Genomic DNA, 20,024 nt, shown 5'->3' with positions numbered 1-20,024 from the left:
CCGGTCGTACGGGTTCCATTTGATGCGTAACATAAAGTTAAAAAAGTAGCGATTACTTTATTTTCCAAATAAACACCCAATCTGGAACAATCCAGGTAGATTTCCAGGGGGGGGGGGCACCGAGTATTTATTTTTTTGAAAAGGGGGCAGTAAGCCAAATTAGTTTGGGATCCTCTGCTTTAAGTGATGCAGTCCTTGGGAAAATTCTCAATGGAAGGGCCACCCCAACCCTGTGCCATGCATAACCAATTCATCGGGGTATTTTTCTTTCCACAGCAACCCAAACACAGCTCACTACAGGTTGAATCCCAGATCTATGGGTGATTGCCCCAGTTCACAAGGGGAAGTCACTGGGACTTTGGGTAGAGCCAAACAAAGTAAGCCACATCCGTGTAATCTGAAACAAGGGACGAGTCAGAATATTGCCCAACCTGTTTGTCTGTTTCATGTGCAAAGGTTAGAATGCTGGGGCCACACCTGTGAGCCGACCTCTTACACCTGCCCCTACCGGATCACATCGACAAACTGCACCGCGAGAGCCAGCACCGCACCTGCGCCCGTCTCACACAGGTCAGATATATCCCCCGCTTCCAAACATATGCTATATGCCCCCGGTGATTGCTGAAAAAGTGGAAATATAGATTTTTAACAATCAGCATAAATCAGTAGAATGTTCATCTTATGCTAGCGAAACGTACAAATATCTCGTAAACCTAAAAAAAAAACCCGATGAATTCAGCGTATTTTATGTGAATTGTGTTATTTTTTAATACGTAGAACAATGATATTTGTTCAGGAAAAGGGTTGGGTGTTTTTTTTCCCTGTTGTCCCCAGTACTTATTAGAGCAATAATCTTAGTTATCGCCCCGGATCTCGCTGCACCGGGGCAGGTTGATAATGTTACTGCAGGGGCGATGTATGAATAAACGGTTCACTTCTAACTGTAAGGGTGCTTTCTCCTGGCGTGTTATCCGTGCCGTGTCTCCATATGCTGCTTATAATGGATCTTATACACAAGAGCAACATTTATACTTTTACACGGAACGCGTAACGCCCGGGGCCGGGGCTGAGATTTCCAGTGCAAGAAAGTGAACTAAATGCGTCATTTTTAGACTTTTACTACTTAAGATTAACAGAATTGCTAACTTTGGCGTGAAAGTAGTTTTTTTTTTTTCTGGCTGTAATCATTTTACAGAAAACAAAGCAAGAGCTCAGCAAATGGTATAAAAAAAAAAAAAGGCGTAAATATTGGGGATTCTGTCCCACTAAATGGATATTTATTGCTTCGCCCACTGCTACGTCAAAGTATCCCAAGTAACAATAACACGCCTGATCTACAGGCTTCTTGTCTTTTATTTGGGTAATGATTATTAGAGAGTCATATATATATATATATATATATATATATATAAATACACCCCCCATGTATTTATATATATATTCCAATGGAGCAAATGGTGAGAGTTTGAAGCTCCGGTCGCAGTGGGACGTGAAGCTTACAGTTGTGTTAATGTTGTTGTGTGCGTTGTGTCCGTTGCATGCGGCTGGGCAGCCAGTGTGACCCCATCCATTGCCCGTGGCGTGTGCTGCCCTGCAGTATGTGGGATGTATAAGAAGGGAATCTGTGCCATAGTCTCCCGGCGTCTCTCGTCTCATTCCTTGGCTGATAATTATTTGGTGCCGGTTATTTTCCCCGCGTAACTGCTTTCTTCTGTTTCCGTTGCTCCGAGCGTGAGAGTTGGTTACACATTAAACGTCGCACTTGTTACTGTATCCACGGTGTGTGTTGTGAGGTTGTCGTCTGGTGTTTCCCAAACACTGAGTGTAACAGTTTTGGTCAGGGACGTTGAGCGGGTGACACAGGGGGGCGCGTTTTATGTTGTGTGCGTTATTGTGGAGCTCCGTGGGAAATGGTTTAAATTCTGTGAAAATCCCAGGCGTGCATTTAGTGGAACGAAGAAGTCTTCATTTTGGAATAAAAATTAGAAATGTAAATATAGTTTTAACACTTTAACTAGCGCCCTACATTTAACTGTAATGTGTGTGACATCATTTTTATTAATGTTTAGTTATTACAGAGGGTGTGAAATAGCCTGACATCTACACCCTAACGCTCCAGCGATATCCGTTTCATTTGGTCCTTCGACACCCGGCTCCAAGGTGTTGGAAGGCTGAGAAATGCAGCGAGACGCTTAATTAATAAGACGGTTGTGATCCCAGAGGTACAACGAGGGGCGGATTGTGTTTCTCTGTTGGGTTGAGTTTCCCATGTTGTGCATAAGATGTTGCCTTGAGCACACAACCTGGGAACAAGGGAGGTGAAAGCGTGCGTTACGTGCCGATGCCAGGCAGGAGTCCGGTCGGCGCTGCCAGATATTTCATGGGCAGATTAAATGAGCTCAATTTATCTCTTCTTTTCCTGCGGTAAAATAATGTTTCTATTGTGTGCCAGGGGTGTAAACTGTGGCAGAAAGGAACATATATAAATAGGATTAAGTAGGCGGTAGTTAAGTGGAAAAGGCGTCCGGCAGAGGTGGCAGAGGTTAATCCAGCGAGGGAATTTAACCATGAATGGGGAAGGCATACGACTCCTGAATGTAAGACAGAGCTGCTGTTAAAATTAGGTATGTTTCTGTATCTTGTATGCGGATTCCTCCTTGTGGCTGTTCCCTGGGCATGCCAAAGGAATAGTGACTGCACATACGGTTGCCATATCAGCGCTTTTTCTGGTACATCTACTTTTTACATTTTGTTTCCATCTGCGTATAAAGTGCTTCCCCGTATTATTGGAGATTTATAAACTTGATTCGGTAATTGATTTCCTTCTGCGGCCAGCGGTGGCCGGCAGCGTGTAAAATGAAATGTGTGCCAGAATGAGAGTCGCATCGGCGCACGGAGGCTGCTGGAGGCTGAAATGACTAAATTTACATTTTATTTATTTTATACTATTAACATTTCTGCAGCCTTCCCTGTGTTTTTTTACAATGTATTTAAATGTTATGGCGCGTCACCGATCCAGGTTACAGAGACTTTGATTTCGGTGTCCTTTAGCCGCGTTTCCCAGGCAGGAAGCCTCTCCGCTAGCTGTTAATAACGCAGATAGGAGCCGTGACCTTTACCCCGGGCTGATAGGAACCTGTGTGACATAATGCTTGCTTCACACCTGGGAGGTAAAGGGTGATACAACACTGGTGATAATAAAACATTCAGTGTCCGTAAAATGTAAGACTTAATAAATAACAAGGGGCAGGTTGAGCCCAAACCTTTGTTGCCCCTCTTTTATAGGAGCTCGGAATGTTTGCTGGGTATGAGGGGATCGCAGGGTTCTACAGCCCTAAAAGCCCCGATAATGTGTATAGAAACAGCAGGAAACGGCTTTATAAATTAAACAGTTAAATAGTTATTATTTGGGAAAAACATAGTTTGGGTAAAACCACACCCACTAAATAAATGTTCCTTTTGCCCACTGTATTTATCGGAAACTGCGTCCGAACTTCTTGTGGCCGTGTCTGTGCCGATACCGCTGTAAATAAACATGGTCTCTGCGACTTAAATTGGATTAGGGAGCGACTAACTAAACGTCTTTTAATTTAGAGAAAGATGATAAATGAGGGTTTCCCAGGAGTTTTCAGCTTCCCGAGGATGACTTGGCAGATTGTTTGCGGATCCCTTAGAGTTTTCTCGTGTAATTGTGTTTTTCCCTGGAGTTTGGAGTCTCCGGTCCTCACGGCAGCAAACTGTCATATGTTATGTGGCTCTTCCATTACACCCCGGTGGCAGGCAGAGAGGGGATTATTCGGTAAACACGGTAGGTCGCATACCGAGGGGCCAACCTCTTGTCTATCTGCAGGGCTAGGACAGTTCTGTGTTTAGCAGACGCTTGGATTGATCGTGGTGCTGTTCCACTAACAGTTACATTATTCTCATGGAAAACTCTAGTGAAGATAGTGAAGCACAATTCTCTGGATGTATTCTGAGACCAGGCAAGTGAGTAACCGTGCGTGTCGTACTCATATTAATATTTTCTTTTCCCATAGGGTTAAAGGCAGATGGCGAACTTTAAAGGCCATGCCCTGCCGGGCAGCTTTTTCCTCCTGTTTGGGTTGTGGTGGTCCATCAAGTACCCCCTCAAGTATTTGAACAGCAAGGTGAAGGGAAACTGCCGATCCAACAAGTGTTTCCAGCGTTTCGAGCTCATAGAGGGGATAACCAAAGTGGTCTTTGTGCTCATCGGTAAATAATCACCTGGAATTGGTTTGTTAATCAGAGAATCGCGATGCTACAATAATAAGTGTTCTTAGAACAGACTTAGAAGTGTGAACATGTTCCTGGCACACAGCGTACGGTTAGCTTAAAGGATACGTTCTAGTATAATATTTTGTACAGAGTTATTTTATATAATGGAGACATTAAAATCGTTTTTTGAAAATGATGACACTGTGTTTTTGTGAGAAGGATCACATTGAACGTTAAAGCTGAATGTGTTTTTTAGGGATGTTGGCCGAGCAGTTCGTTCCTGATGGGCCTCACATGCACCTCGTCAACAGGGAAGACCACGGCTGGGTGAAGCTTATGAACTGGCAGCATACGACCATGTACCTCTTCTTTGGGATTTCAGGAGTTGTGGATATCCTGACTTATCTTCCTCTGCAGATGCCTCAAGGCCTGGATCGCCTCAGTTTGGGCATAGCTGTGTTTATTGAAGGTATGCATGGCATCGTACATTTCATTGCCCCAAATAGCACTCGGGTCCGGTAGATGCAGCCTCCTGCAGCAAGAGAGCCTGCAAAGCTTGTAATTCAGCCTGTAGTTCAGCCTTCTGCTTATCTATCTTCATGGGTTTCTCATTTTCTATACAGGTCTCCTATTTTACTTTCACGTTCACAATCGTCCAGCACTGGACCAGCATATCCACTCTCTGCTGCTCATAGCTGTTTTCGGAGGCTCTGTCAGCATTATGCTCGAGGTCTTCATGAGAAATCACATCGTGCTTGAATTATTCCGTTCCAGTCTTGCCATTTTACAGGGGTCGTGGTTCTGGCAGGTAAGTACTGGATGACTCCTTGACTTACTGGTCTATCCACTAAGAAGTTTACCTGTCAGTGGAGGTATAATTTAACTCGAGAGTCTACTTCAGTTGCACGCTAATTTCACTAACAAGTTTTGAGTTTCTGTGACATTAAGCTTTGGGAGTTTTAGGAAGGGGCATGCGAGTTAAATAACAACTTACATGCTCTCATCTTAAACTCATAAACTTTAGTATTCTCAAAAAGTTAAATTTAAAAGAAATGAAATAAATATGGGTAATGAGACCATGCTAGGTGAATAGATGTGTTATTTACATATATATATTCTAATCTCCCAGACCCAGTATTTACACAATCTGCTCTCTGGTTCTAGATCGGCTTTGTCCTCTACCCACTTGGAGGAGCTCCAGAATGGGACCAGACAGATCATGGAAACATCATGTTTATCACTATGTGCTTCTGCTGGCATTATGCCGTGGCTCTGCTGCTTATTGCTATCAATTATTCGTTAGTGTACTGGTAAGTGTTATGAGTGATGGGGAAGGGCTGGCTGGTCAGATCTGGGAAATTGTATCTCCATGTGTAACTCCAATAAGGTACAGGTGGTCCAGTCCCGTTGCGTAGGGCCTCACGGGTCATTCACGGTGCTTCTCTGCAGTCTCTACAAACAAAACTAATTTGTATCGCATACTCTGCTAATCAATGAGTTGGAATCACAGGGGTTTTAGTCCTCTAGAGGGTTATTTATAATATTTTGGTCTATTTTGTTTATGACAAACCTTGGAGGGATGATCATGTTACATTATGTTACTGTAACATATAGCCATGTCAGTACGGCCATCCCATACATTTAGCGTTGGTAGCTCTTTAAAACCCTTGCGACCCCAAATAACCCCCGACTGGGGCAGAAACTAAATACATGCAAGAAGCCAAACCTACCCAGCCTGCTTAACCAGATGAGACACAGTGATAGACGTGAAAGACCTTCGCCAATTAGTTACTTAATGGATATTTAAACCTTTTAGTGTCCGTACGTGATTTTTTGTTTGTTCGGGGGTGTGCATTAACCCCTTAAGGACAATGGGCGGTCCCTAAACCCATTGAAAACAATGCATTTTGAGCCTGTACATGTACGGGCTTTGTCATTAAGGGGTTAAATGAGACTCATGTTTAGTATCTTTTCTATTTCAGTTGTGTGACGAGGCATAAAAGATTGTCTGGGGATGTAAGTATCGGGATCAGGAAACTGAATTCCAGCAATGCTGAGGCCCAGGCGTCTCTGCTCGCTGAGTCTGAAGAGGAGTAACACGGCCCACGTGGACGCGCTTTTGGAATAAGGGTCGGGTAGAACAAGTTCCCCCTAGCCTCGGCTTCACCTGGAATCCTCATCCTGTAAAAATACTCCTTTTGTGACAAATCTCACCAGACACGGTTCAAGTTGTTTTAAAATCTTCATAATGAATCAAAGATAAAGAATTACGACCTGAAAAACAATATCACGTGGTGACAATCATCGCCACGGCAATGTAGAGACGTGGAGACACGAGAATAACTCGTTTTTGTTTGTTCATTCCGTGCGAACAATAAGCTTACGATCGGAAGACCCATGGACACAGCACAAAGTATAGAGAAAACTCCTGCGCACTCCAATCTTAAACCCTGTCTTTATTTAACGATTTATTTTAAGTTATTCTGATTTATATTTTCCTGACATCCTTCCTTGAATCCTTTATGCTCGTCACGGTCTCTCCTTGCATTGCTTTAGTGGACTGAGCTGAAGCCTTTAGGAGGTTTTCATATTTCATAAAGAGATCCTTTTATAAATTCTTAAACCATTTCGACGTCAGATGTTCATAGAAAATAAACGTATTTAAAAAAAAAAACAAAAATGCGATTTTTATTGGAGAAGCTAAATAATAAGTTAAGCCAGGCAGGGGCTGTGCAGAATGTAGTATGTGAGCCTGAGAAAGACGCGAATTGGGTCGCATCGTTGGTGTTTTATTCCGAAGTATTTCCTGGAGGATAGAACGTTCCATACGGAATTTCAACATATTGTGGTTTAAACATGTCTGACGGAGCTTCAGAGGAAACTGGAATAACGAGTCTCTCGGGTAGGGATACGAGAGTCAGGTTTATGTAATGAGCTCAGAGCTCGGTCCTGCGGCGCGTGCACAAGCGCCACGAGACTTTATTACACCCGACTGGGGCAGAAACGAAATACAAAAAAAAAAAATGCAAGAAGCCAAACTTATCGAGCCTGCTTAACCAGATGATACACACCAGTCATTCATTCTCATCCATATTGTGTAGTTATTTACCCAGAATCCGCGTCTGCATATATCCGTTCAAACAACTTTCTGTAAAACTGTAACTAGTATAGATTTAGATTAAATGCTACATTTAACAGCCCAAGCCATGCCGCCGCCGGAAACAAAATGTCTCTAAGTTAATATTTGTGTGAATATATATATATATATATATAATATATGTATTGGAAAGTAACATTCATTGTACTATCCTTCTCAAATATGGTCCGTGGAACAGGGTTTTTCCAGCAAGTCAGCAGAGAGGGGATCATCACTAGAATCACACAGGAAGAGCTTAGCAGTAAAAATGACTATTTGTCTTAATATTTTGTATTGAAAATGTCATTTTTGGCAAAGCTTTATCTTGCCCCCTGCTGCGATAAACAACCCACCATTCCCGGCTTCAATAGTCACAATTCATATCAAAGGGACAGGGCTTTCTCCAAAAGGGCGCATTTATTGTACTGATGCCCCCTGCTATTGGGGGCAGGTTGGGATCTGCGCTTCCCATAAAAGTATTTTCTTAGTTACATTCAAACAGCATCCCTCAGCTCAGGGGTGTTATATATATATATATACACATACATACATACAGTCTATTTTATTACCTCCCTGCAAAAAAAGAGGTGGGGCAATTAATAGGAGGTCAAGGGGACCCCCGAGTATATTTTTATTTATTTATATTCACTTGCGGATTGCTTTCACTTGAAACAACATGTAAAGTTGCCTTTTAGTGAATCTGCAAGTTTTGCGAGAGTTAGCAAGCGCATGCAACCTCATCAACCCAACCCTTAACCCATTAAGTACAATACATTGTACGGGCTTTGTCGTAAAGGGTTAACTTGATTGACCACTTTTCTCTCTCGTGAATAAACCCCCAAAACAAGACTCAAGAAGTTTTTCAGACTTAAATATATTTAACATTTGCTTCCACAGCATGAAATAGAATGTAAACTATCACCCACACACACATTATTTCATCCTCAAAATGAGGAAACTGCACACGCTAATAGTTAACAGCTTAATTGCCAGTCCAGCAAATGTACTTGTATGCCTTCCAGCAGCAAAGAGGTTAACAGTAAAATAATTAAAATAAATTCTGTGATTCTTGATCCAGATAGCAGAGAGTGAAAACAGACTCCGTTATGTCTGCAATTTACTAAAATCTTACGTCCTGATGGGGGGGGGGGCGGCACATGTCAATGTATGAACAGCGGTGCAGACTGCATTCCATAGAGTAACTGGGTTTTACTGGGGCGGAACGCCATTAACCTAAAATGAGTAAGGTCTGCAACACGACAGTGCCCTCAATACCCTTCTGGCACGCAGACCGGGCCAGGGTACCCAAACAGCATAACGCCAAACAGGGGACCGTATATCTCGTGCAGAACGCAGGCTGGGGTCACTGGGGCTCCTGGGGCTGTTTGGGAGGGGCCGTCACGACAACAGTGGACACGGCTTTGGACGTTGTCGGTGATGAGCCCTGCTGAACGTGCGATGCAGGGACTGTTTGTATGCGCACCTATTAGAAGGAATAAAAGAAAACAGGTGAGTTCAACAAATCACACAAAGCTTTTGGGTCTCTTGAGAAATTTGATACATTTTCCTGTTTTAACATTGCTGTTTGCCCCCGAGATCATGACGGTTTCCTGTGTTCCGTACCTGCGTGGCCTGACCCTGCTGCTGTAGCTGCTGCAGCTGCTGCGCCGTCAGGAAGCTCACAGGTTTGTTACCGGCTATAAGTTTAGTGCCGGCCGGGACAGTAGTCAGGATGATATTTCTGCCCAATCCACTAATGCTGGTGAGAAAAGACACAGAAAACACAAATAATCATTAAAAACTCCGAGCCGCGTCGATGAGAGCCTCGCTGGCCGGGAACACGAAGACACTGGGCCGTATTCACTAACTCAGGAGTTTGCCGGAGAGTCGTACATCTCATTCCTCTGGCCTTCAGAGCCACACGCGCACTACTTTGTAACAGCCCTGCTCGGAAATGATACAACAGCAGGATAAGCCAATCACTAAAGGGACTGGAAACGGCAAACTTTGCACCGATATCCCATATTCCACGAGAAACGGTTTCTGCGGTAAAAGGGGCAGCGACCAGAAATCGGGGGATAACTCGGGAAACAAAAAAACGCCGCGGTTTATTGTCGCTCCCTTCTGGCTAATACAGCATGGGGTCCATCTGACGGCTACTTACTTGGCACCCAGATTGCCTTTGATGATTGGTGTGTTCATCAGTCCCTTTCCTTTCATTGGCTGGCTGAGTACAGAGAGCGGGACCGTAATGCGAGCTGGAAGTTTACCCTGAAACATGGAAAGAAGAAAAGACATTCAAAATGTTATATGAGCAGAAACCCTTAAACCTGCATAACCAATATAACCGCGCAGACACACATTAACCATTTCACTGCTGTACCCCGTGGTGATTCCGCAGTACCGTATACCGGTGCGAACGCAGGGCTGGCGCCTGGAACAGGACTAAGTAACCCCCACCCCAGAAGTGCAATAAAAGCCATTAGCAGATAATTGGCGATATAATAAAACAAATTGCGAACCGCTGGATAACAATTAAAAACAGACTGCGACCTGACCTGCTGAGCGGTGGAGACGGGAATCTGTCGGATAGTGGCGGCTCCGGCTCCCACAGTGACGCTGGTTGGGGCAGGCTTCACTCCGGCGGTGTTCACGGTAGGCAGGGTGATGGCGGTCGTTGCAGGCACTGAGTTTATCACCGCAGACGTAGCCATCGGCACCGGTTTGGCAGATACTGTAATGTTCTGTGTTGCTGTTACTTTGGGGGGCACCATGCCGAGCCCCTGCACGATCCGTATGGTGGTGGCGGGTTTGGTTTCTGCGGAACTAGCTGGTTTGCCTTTCTGATCCGCTAGCGAGACCCCAAGAGCCGGCATTAGCCTGAAACCAGAGACGCCGGGTTCTGCCGCCTTAATGTCCGGAGTGACTTTGACAGTTGTTGGAGCAGGAGAAGACGGCGAGGAAGGGGTAGAGGTTACATGTAACACCCCCTTGCCAGAACTGCTCACAGGAGCAGCAGAAAACAGTTCCTGCGATAACTTGACGGTAGTCACTTGGGATTTTGCAAGAGTTGCCATCATGTCAGGCGTTATGCGCAAGATGGTCTGGCCCTTGGCGTCTGTGGTGATGGACGAGGGAGGCAGACGCAGCACGTCTTTACCCTGGATGCGGAAGTTAGTGGTGGAAAGAGGAAGGCTGGTACCGGTCTGCGCCTTCATTCCTAGCTGTCCAGAGAGGGCCACCTGGTGGTGAGAAAAGAAAAGTATCGCACAACGAGCACAAAACTAATTTAAACAAAACCTCGCAGAAAAAAGGAAAAGCTGCCCATTTTGGCATCTCACCCAATACACGTTATAACGAAGTCACAAAAGACCGATTTTTAACAGAATGTATCCTGGAGATCAAACCGTGAGGATTCAATGAGGAAAAAGCTAAACCGGTCATTTCCTTTAATAAATCATAATTGGAAAATACCTGTAAGAAGATCATTTAAATCTTTAGCGGGTGCAAGCGAACGATAACTCAATAGGTGTAAAAACAGAGGACAGAATCCGGCAAATCCGGGGTAATTCTGTAACCAAGTTACTGATTGGTTGCTGATTGGTTAAAGTGTCTTGTTGCTTTAGCAGCAGAATTAAATTAACAGTTTATGCGATTACAGACTGGCAAAGGCTGAGTTCACTGTTTGTCATAACGCACAGAGGTTCCTGACCTATGATTTTTTGGGGGAAATCAGTCTGTCTATCCATGGAATGCAATCCCTCTCCTTGGGAGAACGTGCGTTCTGCTGCCGGTACTTACCTGCTTGATGATGCTCTGCTGCCCTGTGATGCTCTGCAGGATCGTAGGAGCTGAATTTCCCGGGGATGAAACCACAGGCTTGGAGACAACACCAGCTGAAGAGCTCAGCGCCGTCACTGTGATTCCCGCTTGAGTGCTTAACGAAGTTCCAGGGCGAGGGGCAGAAGCCACCACGTGTGGTTTCACCGGCATCGACACCACCTGAGTCTGAGGATATCGTCAAAATGACTCGTTTTATTGAAACAGAATAGGAACAGGACTGGCTCAGTATTCCGACACGCAGCCGATTTTAATCTTACCTGCGGCAGAACCCTGGTGGGTGTGGAGGTGACCGGCAGCCTGATGTGGGATACAGCCGGTGAAAGCGCCGCCGTCACAACCACCGGCGGCTGACTCGATGGAATACCGGCAGAGGCTGTTACTATTCTAACTTGGGGGATTCCTGAGGAAGAGGAGAGCGTTCCGGCCCGTGCCGGGGTCACAGCCGTGGTCTGATTAGTGGCAGACTGGGTGAGTAACGTACTGAGTTGTGGTATCGTGGGAGAAGACACCAGAAGAACACTGAGGACAAAAGGAACAGAGGTGGGTTTATTCACTCGCACATTTACGGGCACCTGAGATAAAACATTTCCTCTCTCATATTTAACTCCGCGTTACGTGGGAAAGATCTGTAATTGTTTAATCTTACGCCAACCCGCGGTCCATGGATTTAACCCACGACACACAACGCAAAACCAAACAGGCCATAGAAAGAATTGGTTGGGGAAGAGGAATCACTCACTTTGGGCTGGATTTGGGTGTTTCGGGGGCAGAGTTAGCGATTATCTTGCTGACTGCGGCCGATGTTGGAGACATTGGAGTTGCAGGTAGTCCTGGTGTGGTTGGGGTGCCCGGAGTGCAGGGTGTGGGAGGCAGGCTGGACTCGTTCAGGAGAGGTAGTACTGGATCCAAAGACCCGCCGCTCTTCACGGGACACTCTTTGGTTCCGCACTTCTGCCAAAACGACACAGAGGAACGTTCATAACAGTCACAGGCGGACATGAATTTAAAAGGCTAGAAAGTCAAAGGGCGACATTTAATAAATCCATTCTAAAGTCATTTCATGCAAAAAGCAGACAGCTTTATAACAACAACTCCCATCGCTTCAAGTAAACAGAGCTGTAGCTTTTGACCAGCCCTGTCCTATGCACGAATCAAGGATTGTGAGGGATATAGTCTCCTGGGGTATTGACGTTATCTGCCTGACGCAGGAAGATTAGTAGTTACCATCTTTGCTGGAAGCTTGGGCTTTTGCTGGAGGGCTTTCTTGGCCTTTGCAGCAGCTGCTTGGGCTTGGTGTATCCGCTCTGCAAACAAAAGCATAAAATCAATGCTGATCGGATCGTACCATATAACAAAACGCCGACACAAACCCTGTCCATGCGCCGGCTTTCCTTACCAAATTCCTCCTCGCTGCGGTCGCGATGGAGGTAGATCCATAGCTTTCGCCCAATGTCATACTTCACACAGGGGTCTTTTTCGTAGTGCAGTCTGTCCAAAGCCCCACTCACCACAGTATTAACCTGTCAGGACCCCAAACAAATTGTGTGTAACATTGTTTCGGTATCCTGCTAACCGCTACCTAAATCACCTCGATGAGTGACCACTAAAGACACGCTTTGAATGTTTTAATCGGGATTACGTCAATAGATTACACAGGGTCTCTATTTTTCTGCTTAAGGGAACTACATGCTGGAATTAATCGGCAAAGCAGTTTGGCACTCATGAGGTTAATCCCTGTCAGGTGTGCAGCATACAGTATTAATTCTGTCATTAATTTGGAAACCTGATTGTGAGATATTCAACTTTAAGAGGCAAGACGATGCCTCCCATGCAACGTGACCCGACAGCTCGTGTCCCCCGACCACCTCCCCAAAACAAACTTTGGAAGTGTATGAACCCGGCCAGCAATACCATAAACCATACTTTATATTCCCTGAAATTCATACATTCTACAGTTCTATTAACACGTTGTCTGCCAAATCCCCACTTAATTCTCACCTGGGTGGCGGTAACATCCGGTGCCAGGAATTGGGAGTCTTTTAGCAGCTCGCAGATCTCGGCACGGGTTCCCTCGCCATTTGGCAGACGGGCGGCAGCGTCTCGGACTGGGGGGGGTTTCGAAAGAAAATAAGTTAAAATGCTTTAAAAGCACTGAATATTCATTGTGTTTAGAGAACCTCTGGTGTACTGTTAGGGTCTGGCCAGTCTTGGGGAGGAATTTGGCTCTAGAAATATTACAGATGAGTCGCAAGACAGACAGGACTGACAGGGAGGACGCAGGACAATAAGTCAATAAACACATTTCTGTGACATGCTTTATATGAAAAAAAGGTTTCCATGGCTTTCCATATAAAATCTATACACTACTTCACACAGCATTTCAGACCCCGTCTTCCTCCATCTCTGCCCATTCATCCCGACGCGTCCGTTCTCTTACCGAGTGACAGGATAGTGACGTACGCAGGGCGGTCGGAGCGCAGGAGCGAGTGCTCACGAGCTTTGTTTAGGGAGGTCTCCTTGTCAAAAACGCCTTTGACCGGTCCCACGACCGACTCAAATCCATGCATTCGGAAAGTGAAGGCCTTGTGAGGCTGGCTGTAACGGTGCCGCTCCTAGAAGAACAGACACAGAACTAAATGAAAACCTAAAATAAATGATATTCACTGCAGTGAGGTTATTCACGGGTACAAAGGGGCCGCAGAGACCCCAACTCACTCCACACTCATCTCACGGCTTCATACGTTCCTCTCACCTGCTCCTGAAAAACCCGCTTCTCATCTCCTGAGCTCGGCCGCACTATATAATCAGTCCTTCTGGAAGAAACGAAACATGTTTAACCCTAAAATCTACCCACGGTCAAGGTTCAGACAACTTACTTTGTATTTAACGGAAGAAAATGTGAGGGCCGGACAGAATTTCAATACAAGAACGAAGAACAAATGTCACTAACGGGAAGCACAGAAGTGCCTGAAATCAGAGGGGAGGCACCTCTGATGATGGGGCTCAATGCGGAAAGGAAAACTTGATTTAATTGTGAAGCGGCTCAGAAAAACAAACACAAAACGGGAAAGTTAGAAGCTTCCAGCCGTTACTCACACTCGTGGCCCCGGGGCACCGGTGTCTGCGCCGTCTTCACTGTCCTGCAAACAGACACAACATTTATTAGCGAGGAAAGCCCCAGACCTAAAGCACCCGATTCATTATAACAGCATCAGGGATCTGTCCTACTGACACGGGCCGATTCTCACACGTTAACCCGTACTCAATGGAGTAAGCGCCAACGTTAAACGTCTCCCGTCCAGTAACACAAAGCTGGCTGCCACAGACAGGAGGAACCGTCGTCCTTGTATGAACCCCCGCGGATCTTACGGATAATTTACCCACGCGTTGACTTTTGCTTACCTTGCTAAATATCTGGTCCTTAGTTTCCAACCAAAGGTGAAAAAGAGCTACCAATTCCTTCTCATAGTCACTCGACGAAGCTGTTAGAAAAGAAGAATAAAAGTTCGGACGGAGCAGGGGGGTTTAAGGTGCTATAAGGAGATTTAAATAAGCCAAACCATTCTAATTTCATGACAGGGAGATGGGCCAAACCATTCTAAGTAAGCAACAAAGCATGCAAAAATCTAAGTAAAGGAAATATTTTTTTCCCCGGAGCTGGAAATGGAGAATAAATGTTCACCTACCAACGCATTTCCACTGCTGCGTCTTCTCTTTGAACTCCACGAATGGAGTGAAGCTGGAGGAGATGCCTACAGACAAAAAGACAAAGGTCATCTACATGGCAGACTTTGCTACAGTTACACAGATTTACCCCCCCAAAAAAGATACCAAAATCACTCAGCATTCTGATTTTAATCAAGGGGTATGTGTTCCTCTTAAGTTACAATGCAGGGTGCCTGTCTTCAAACTAGGGGGTAAGACGACGTGACTGCCACATTCCCACGGTGTGCGAGGCTTCATGTTTTAGTGAATGGATTTTCCATGGATTGTTCCTCTGATATTAAATGTATCCCGATCGGCTTATATGTTCTTCTGAATTACATATGAATCAGTGCAATCACGTATAACACGCACGGGGAGAAGCTGTTCCATTGGAAGCACAGAATTAGACAAACATCTATTTTTTTTTTTCTTTCATTGTAAGGTTTAAATCTCACCTTTACTCTCCCCGCTCAGGTAGAGCAGAGCCGGATGCACCAGATCACACCAGTTTGGGGCCAAGGAGAACCAGCTGTTCAAGGTGCTGGCCGGGGACATCTGCCAATCCGACACTTTATCTTCAAGCTATCGGAAAGCGGAGAACGTCAGAGTCTGTTTACAAAAACGAGTAAAGCTAATGGGGGACACGGAGACAGACAGGCGTCACGATTCCCGTTACAGATCACAAAAAGGTCACAGAATCTGTATGTGGCGCCCGTTACCGAGACATTTCTTTGGGATTCCATAAAATTTACGGAAATGTCCGAATGGTTCTTATCTGTCGTTAAATTGTATCTTTCTATATGATGTAAATGATGGAGGGGAAAGCATAAAATAAAGGAAAAAAACAACACGGTCTGTAAAGTGAGAGAACTTTCCATACATCCATGCACTGCGCAGTTTAAGGTGCTGTTCCACTTAAACCGTTATTAGGGTGATCTACCATGTAAAGCAATAAAGTCGAGCAGATTAGTCATTTTATTCTTTCCTCTGACGGTTTCATGACATAAAAAAACATTACAGGAACTTTTCAGAAGTTTTTTTGATTCAATGGCAACAACAGTTTCACACGACAACTGGGAGTGCCTAGCAAAAATTGAACATGGCAAAATGAATTAAATAATGTTTGGGCATTAAACAGGACTAGGAATGAGGTTTCAGAGGTGTTAAACTCAGCAGTGTAGGTGGAACAGGACCTTTAAATGCATATATCACACACATTGGCATTCATATAAAGATATAAACCCGTCTCTGGTAGGGGGGACAGCGTCAGACCCTTTGTACAGAACAGATCTCACCAATGGCAGACTGGATGGACTTTCCATCATCAAGATGTCTAGGAGGAGACAGAAGAAGCATGCGGAGATCTCATTGAAGGCTAGAGGGGGCTTCATATCTTCCAGCGGTCTGCAAATAACAAAAGAACGGTAACAATGAATCAAAGCAGATATATGAGGACAGGGGGCACAATACAGAAAAGGTTCAAATCGGACCCGAGGAAAAAAGGCAGATGGAGGTCAATTGAAGGTAATACACATTTTAATCTAGCAAATTATGAAAAAAACAACAAAAAAAAAACATCCGGCAAATGTATTTTTCACAGATCACTGGTTCCACAAAGCAGAGTTTAAATCTACTCACTCCTCCTTCACAGCAGTCAGAGTCATTGGGAAAGGCTCGGGGGGCAGAAGGGCAGGTACACTGTCAGGTGCCTCGGGGGCTTCTGGGTAATCGTCCACCTCCGTTTTTATAGTCTTTATCTTTTTCTTCCTTTTCTCATCCTTCTCCCGCACTCGTTTCTTCGTCGTGGCCAGGTCAAAAAGGGCTGTGAAAAGGTGCGTAACGCAGCTACGTTTACAAAATTACAAGCGAGGAACGTCCTAATGAACTGAACACAAATCTGCTGCACACTTTTTGTTTAATGTTAACAGAACGTGTTCACGTGTATCATGTACATGAATGAAAAAAAAAGAACTAGCGTATGTCCTGTGAGTAACATCATATCCATAATTTATAGCATGAAATACTTCGACATTCAGGTCTAAAAGCAGCTTTCCTACCGGCGAGGGATCCCTTCCTGCCAGCATTCACACGAGACATGATGTCATTCAGTGTTATGTCATCTGTCATTAGATCAGGGTGATCCTATGCAATATAAACATATGGGTGTTAGATGACATCATAGACAGAAGTGAATCCCACAAAAAGCTTAAGGTTATATGTATCAAAATTAGACTGTCCTAGGCAGGAACTCCTAAAATTCTCTAGAACTCATTCAATACTGATTGTAATAATAATAATACATACGGTGTGCAAATGCATTACATGACATTCCTTAATGTTGAATTTCATCTCATGGTTCTCCCAAGATACTGAAGTCACTTTGCAAGAAAAACACGGAGCTAAACTTATCACACAACATTTCTCAACTATGAAAATAGAATTTTTACTTTTAATATCATTAACAGGAACTTCATAACACATTCTGAACATAGTAAAAACCACATCTTCAGCGGCCGCTTCAGAGATGAGTTTTCCTTACAATATGCTGCAGCGAAATATACGCGGGAGCTACACTCTTGTTGTAGAGTAAATTTAAGAAGCCTTCTCAATTTCTTACCGGTTGCCTTTTCCGCTTTTCTCTATGTCTTCTAAGGAGCAGCTTCAAGTCGCGGTTGTTAAGGTCCAGTTTGTCTAATAAAATGAACGTAAAATGAATATATTTGCGTACGTTCGAAGGTCTCTGACAAGGTTAAAGTACCCAAAAGTCTCTGTTGATCTAGAACATGAAATCTACCGGCGGCTCTGAGATATCACGTTCCACAAAAATTCTCAAATATAACTTGACAGTTTTTACAAAGAGAAGCAGGAGGCGAGGATGACAAGTACTTCTCACCTGCAGTTTTCATGTCCTGTGTAGAAAGTGTGGGCACGACACGGAGAGGAACAGCAACCCCAGGAGACTGGCTCGGGGAGCCTGGAATCCAGGAGCTCAAATCTAAAGGATGATACAGAATCAAAACTGTTACATATAGATATAAAACACATCCTTCCGCATGCAAACCAAACTCTATGCAACAAGCGGTACATTCTCAGCACAACGTCACATGACACAAAGTGTTATTCCATACAGAACAACGTGTTCCTAAAGCACTGAATTCCTGCCTCGATTTCCAGATCTCTGTTATTAACATGCAATAAAGATAGCATCGTTTGTACCGGGGAATGCATTACTACCCACTATCCTGAACACCCGCTGCGTGTTCGACCCTCGCAATGAACGTCTCTGACATACAGCCATTTATAGCATGCATTGTATACGGTACTAAGTTGTACTTCAAGGTTGTGACACAACCGATAACCACACACTCTATACGGCAAACAGAATAACCCTGTACAGCCAATCAAAAATCATCTTCTTCAACAGAAGATGCCAGCAGAGAGGTCTTGGTAACTTTGTACCTTCCTCCTCGGAGGACAGCGTTCCATCTCCACACTCCTCCTTCACCTCTCGCAGAATCTTCAGGTACCTGCGGTGCGCTCGCCTCTCCCTCTCCTCGGGACTATTTCTCGATGATGAAGACTTCCTTTTCATCGCCAGATCAGGCCCATTTTTTCTGGCAAGGTCTAGTAGCTCCTGCAGATAATTTACAAACATATTTTTTTCTTTTTCTTCTTTTAGGGAAACATTAATATGGTTATTTTCTCAAATATATGGAATCGTGATGGAAATTCCCCACTTACAAGAGTTTATTTAACTTTATATTACAAAACTTCACCCAAGATAAGTCCATGAATTTAAGATAATTCAAATTTCTCCCCACACTGGTAGAAGTTGGTGCAGCGTCAACCAATCACGTTGCAGCCCACTGTTATTTGTGATATAAACCACGTTTTACAGACATTAAGATCAGGCTGTTACCTTTCGAGACGCAAGGATCTGTTTAAGCAGGGTGTGGAAATACTGCTGCTGGGAGTTGAGATATCGCTTGTACTGTGACTTTTGGCAAAGCTGACGATACTTCACCACTTCTGGGTTAAAGTGTCCATCTACCACACAAAATAAACGTGAGGAAATCTGATTAACAGAATCCAGCCTCGAAGAGTTTACAAGAAAATAACACTTTAATAATATGTTGGTCACAAAAATACTTTACTGACAACAAAGTATGAAATAGTATAAAGTTTCTAAGACTGTCCTGTGTATCCGGAGTCATCAGATAATGAAACAGAAAACAATCTTACCCCGGAACAGCTTCTGCGCGATCTGCAAAGGGTTTCCAAAGCGGAAATTGTCTCCTCTGAAGAGCGATTGTATGGTTTCTTCCTGTTGTTGGGCGTTATTTTCCGGGAAGGACGGCAAGAACTGTTTGAGATGTTCACGCTGGGAGTCAGACAGGACATTCTTCCAGGTGTCGAGACTGACCACGTCGAAGAACAGATCGGGCTACCGGCACAACACATTGTGAAAATGGCAGCGAGTTACAATGACATGATTGGAATATAAAGAAAAGAATGGGATAAAGAGAGAAGAGGAACCCAAAACATAGATGATCATGACTCACATCCTCCAGAAGATCTTCAGGGAGGAAGACTCTGGTGTCTCCCAGCAGACATTCTTCCATGATACCGGTTCCATTGCTCTCCAAACTGGGCCCCAGCTCAAGGGGATCATTCAATATGGGATCAAGAGAGTCCATGGTTAGTTTACTAAAGAAAGATGAGAGACATTTAACTGTACATTTCAAACAAAATCATACTGAGAGTGGTCGCACATTAGTCTGCCTCCCTGAACCTCCCACCCTGGTCAGCCTCCTCTCTGCCCCTTTAACCACCTACCCCTGATCACCCTCCTCTCTGCCCCTTTAACCACCTACCCCTGATCACCCTCCTCTCTGCCCCTTTAACCACCTACCCCTGATCACCCTCCTCTCTGCCCCTTTAACCACCTACCCCTGATCACCCTCCTCTCTGCCCCTTTAACCACCTACCCCTGATCACCCACCTCTCTGCCCCCTTTAACCTCCCACCCAGACCATCCTCCTCTTTGCCTCCTTTCATACCCGTAAATCTTTTACCCAGACTGTCTGTCCCTTTAACCTCCTGT

General features: G+C 44.6%; 2 protein-coding genes across 3 annotated transcripts; one reads left to right on the top strand and one right to left on the bottom strand.

Moving 5' to 3' along the window:
* Positions 1-4,049: 4,049 nt before the first annotated feature.
* LOC149286936 (transmembrane protein 45B) lies at positions 4,050-6,333 on the top strand. Its single transcript, XM_089493767.1, has 5 exons — positions 4,050-4,233; positions 4,493-4,705; positions 4,860-5,044; positions 5,401-5,546; positions 6,219-6,333. The coding sequence occupies exons 1-5, from the start codon at positions 4,050-4,052 to the stop codon at positions 6,331-6,333; spliced, it is 843 nt and encodes a 280-aa protein (XP_089349893.1).
* A 2,402-nt stretch (positions 6,334-8,735) lies between these two features.
* LOC149286935 (nuclear factor related to kappa-B-binding protein-like) lies at positions 8,736-19,620 on the bottom strand. 2 transcript variants are annotated; one of them, XM_089493743.1, is made up of 25 exons: positions 19,483-19,620; positions 19,163-19,364; positions 18,840-18,967; positions 18,380-18,554; positions 17,814-17,915; positions 17,538-17,611; positions 16,978-17,062; positions 16,559-16,742; positions 16,216-16,324; positions 15,376-15,502; positions 14,902-14,967; positions 14,626-14,697; positions 14,312-14,366; positions 13,968-14,028; positions 13,653-13,827; positions 13,214-13,320; positions 12,612-12,735; positions 12,440-12,519; positions 11,955-12,166; positions 11,473-11,734; positions 11,174-11,380; positions 9,916-10,614; positions 9,537-9,643; positions 8,996-9,131; positions 8,736-8,855 (listed from the first exon to the last, which is right to left on the bottom strand). In XM_089493743.1, the coding sequence occupies exons 1-25, from the start codon at positions 19,615-19,617 to the stop codon at positions 8,736-8,738; spliced, it is 3,804 nt and encodes a 1,267-aa protein (XP_089349869.1). In that variant the 5' UTR covers positions 19,618-19,620. The 2 variants fall into 2 exon arrangements, with proteins under 2 accessions (XP_089349869.1, XP_089349868.1); XM_089493742.1 differs by having other exon boundaries at positions 14,312-14,355; positions 14,618-14,697; positions 19,483-19,617.
* Between the last annotated feature and the right edge of the window lie 404 nt (positions 19,621-20,024).

Source organism: Sceloporus occidentalis, unplaced genomic scaffold, assembly GCF_023333645.1.
Source record: "Sceloporus occidentalis isolate IW3139 unplaced genomic scaffold, rSceOcc1.0.p SCAF_66, whole genome shotgun sequence".
Taxonomy (NCBI): domain Eukaryota; kingdom Metazoa; phylum Chordata; class Lepidosauria; order Squamata; family Phrynosomatidae; genus Sceloporus; species Sceloporus occidentalis.
Note: the sequence above shows the minus strand (reverse complement) of the source record. Positions and strands in the feature narration are given on the sequence as shown.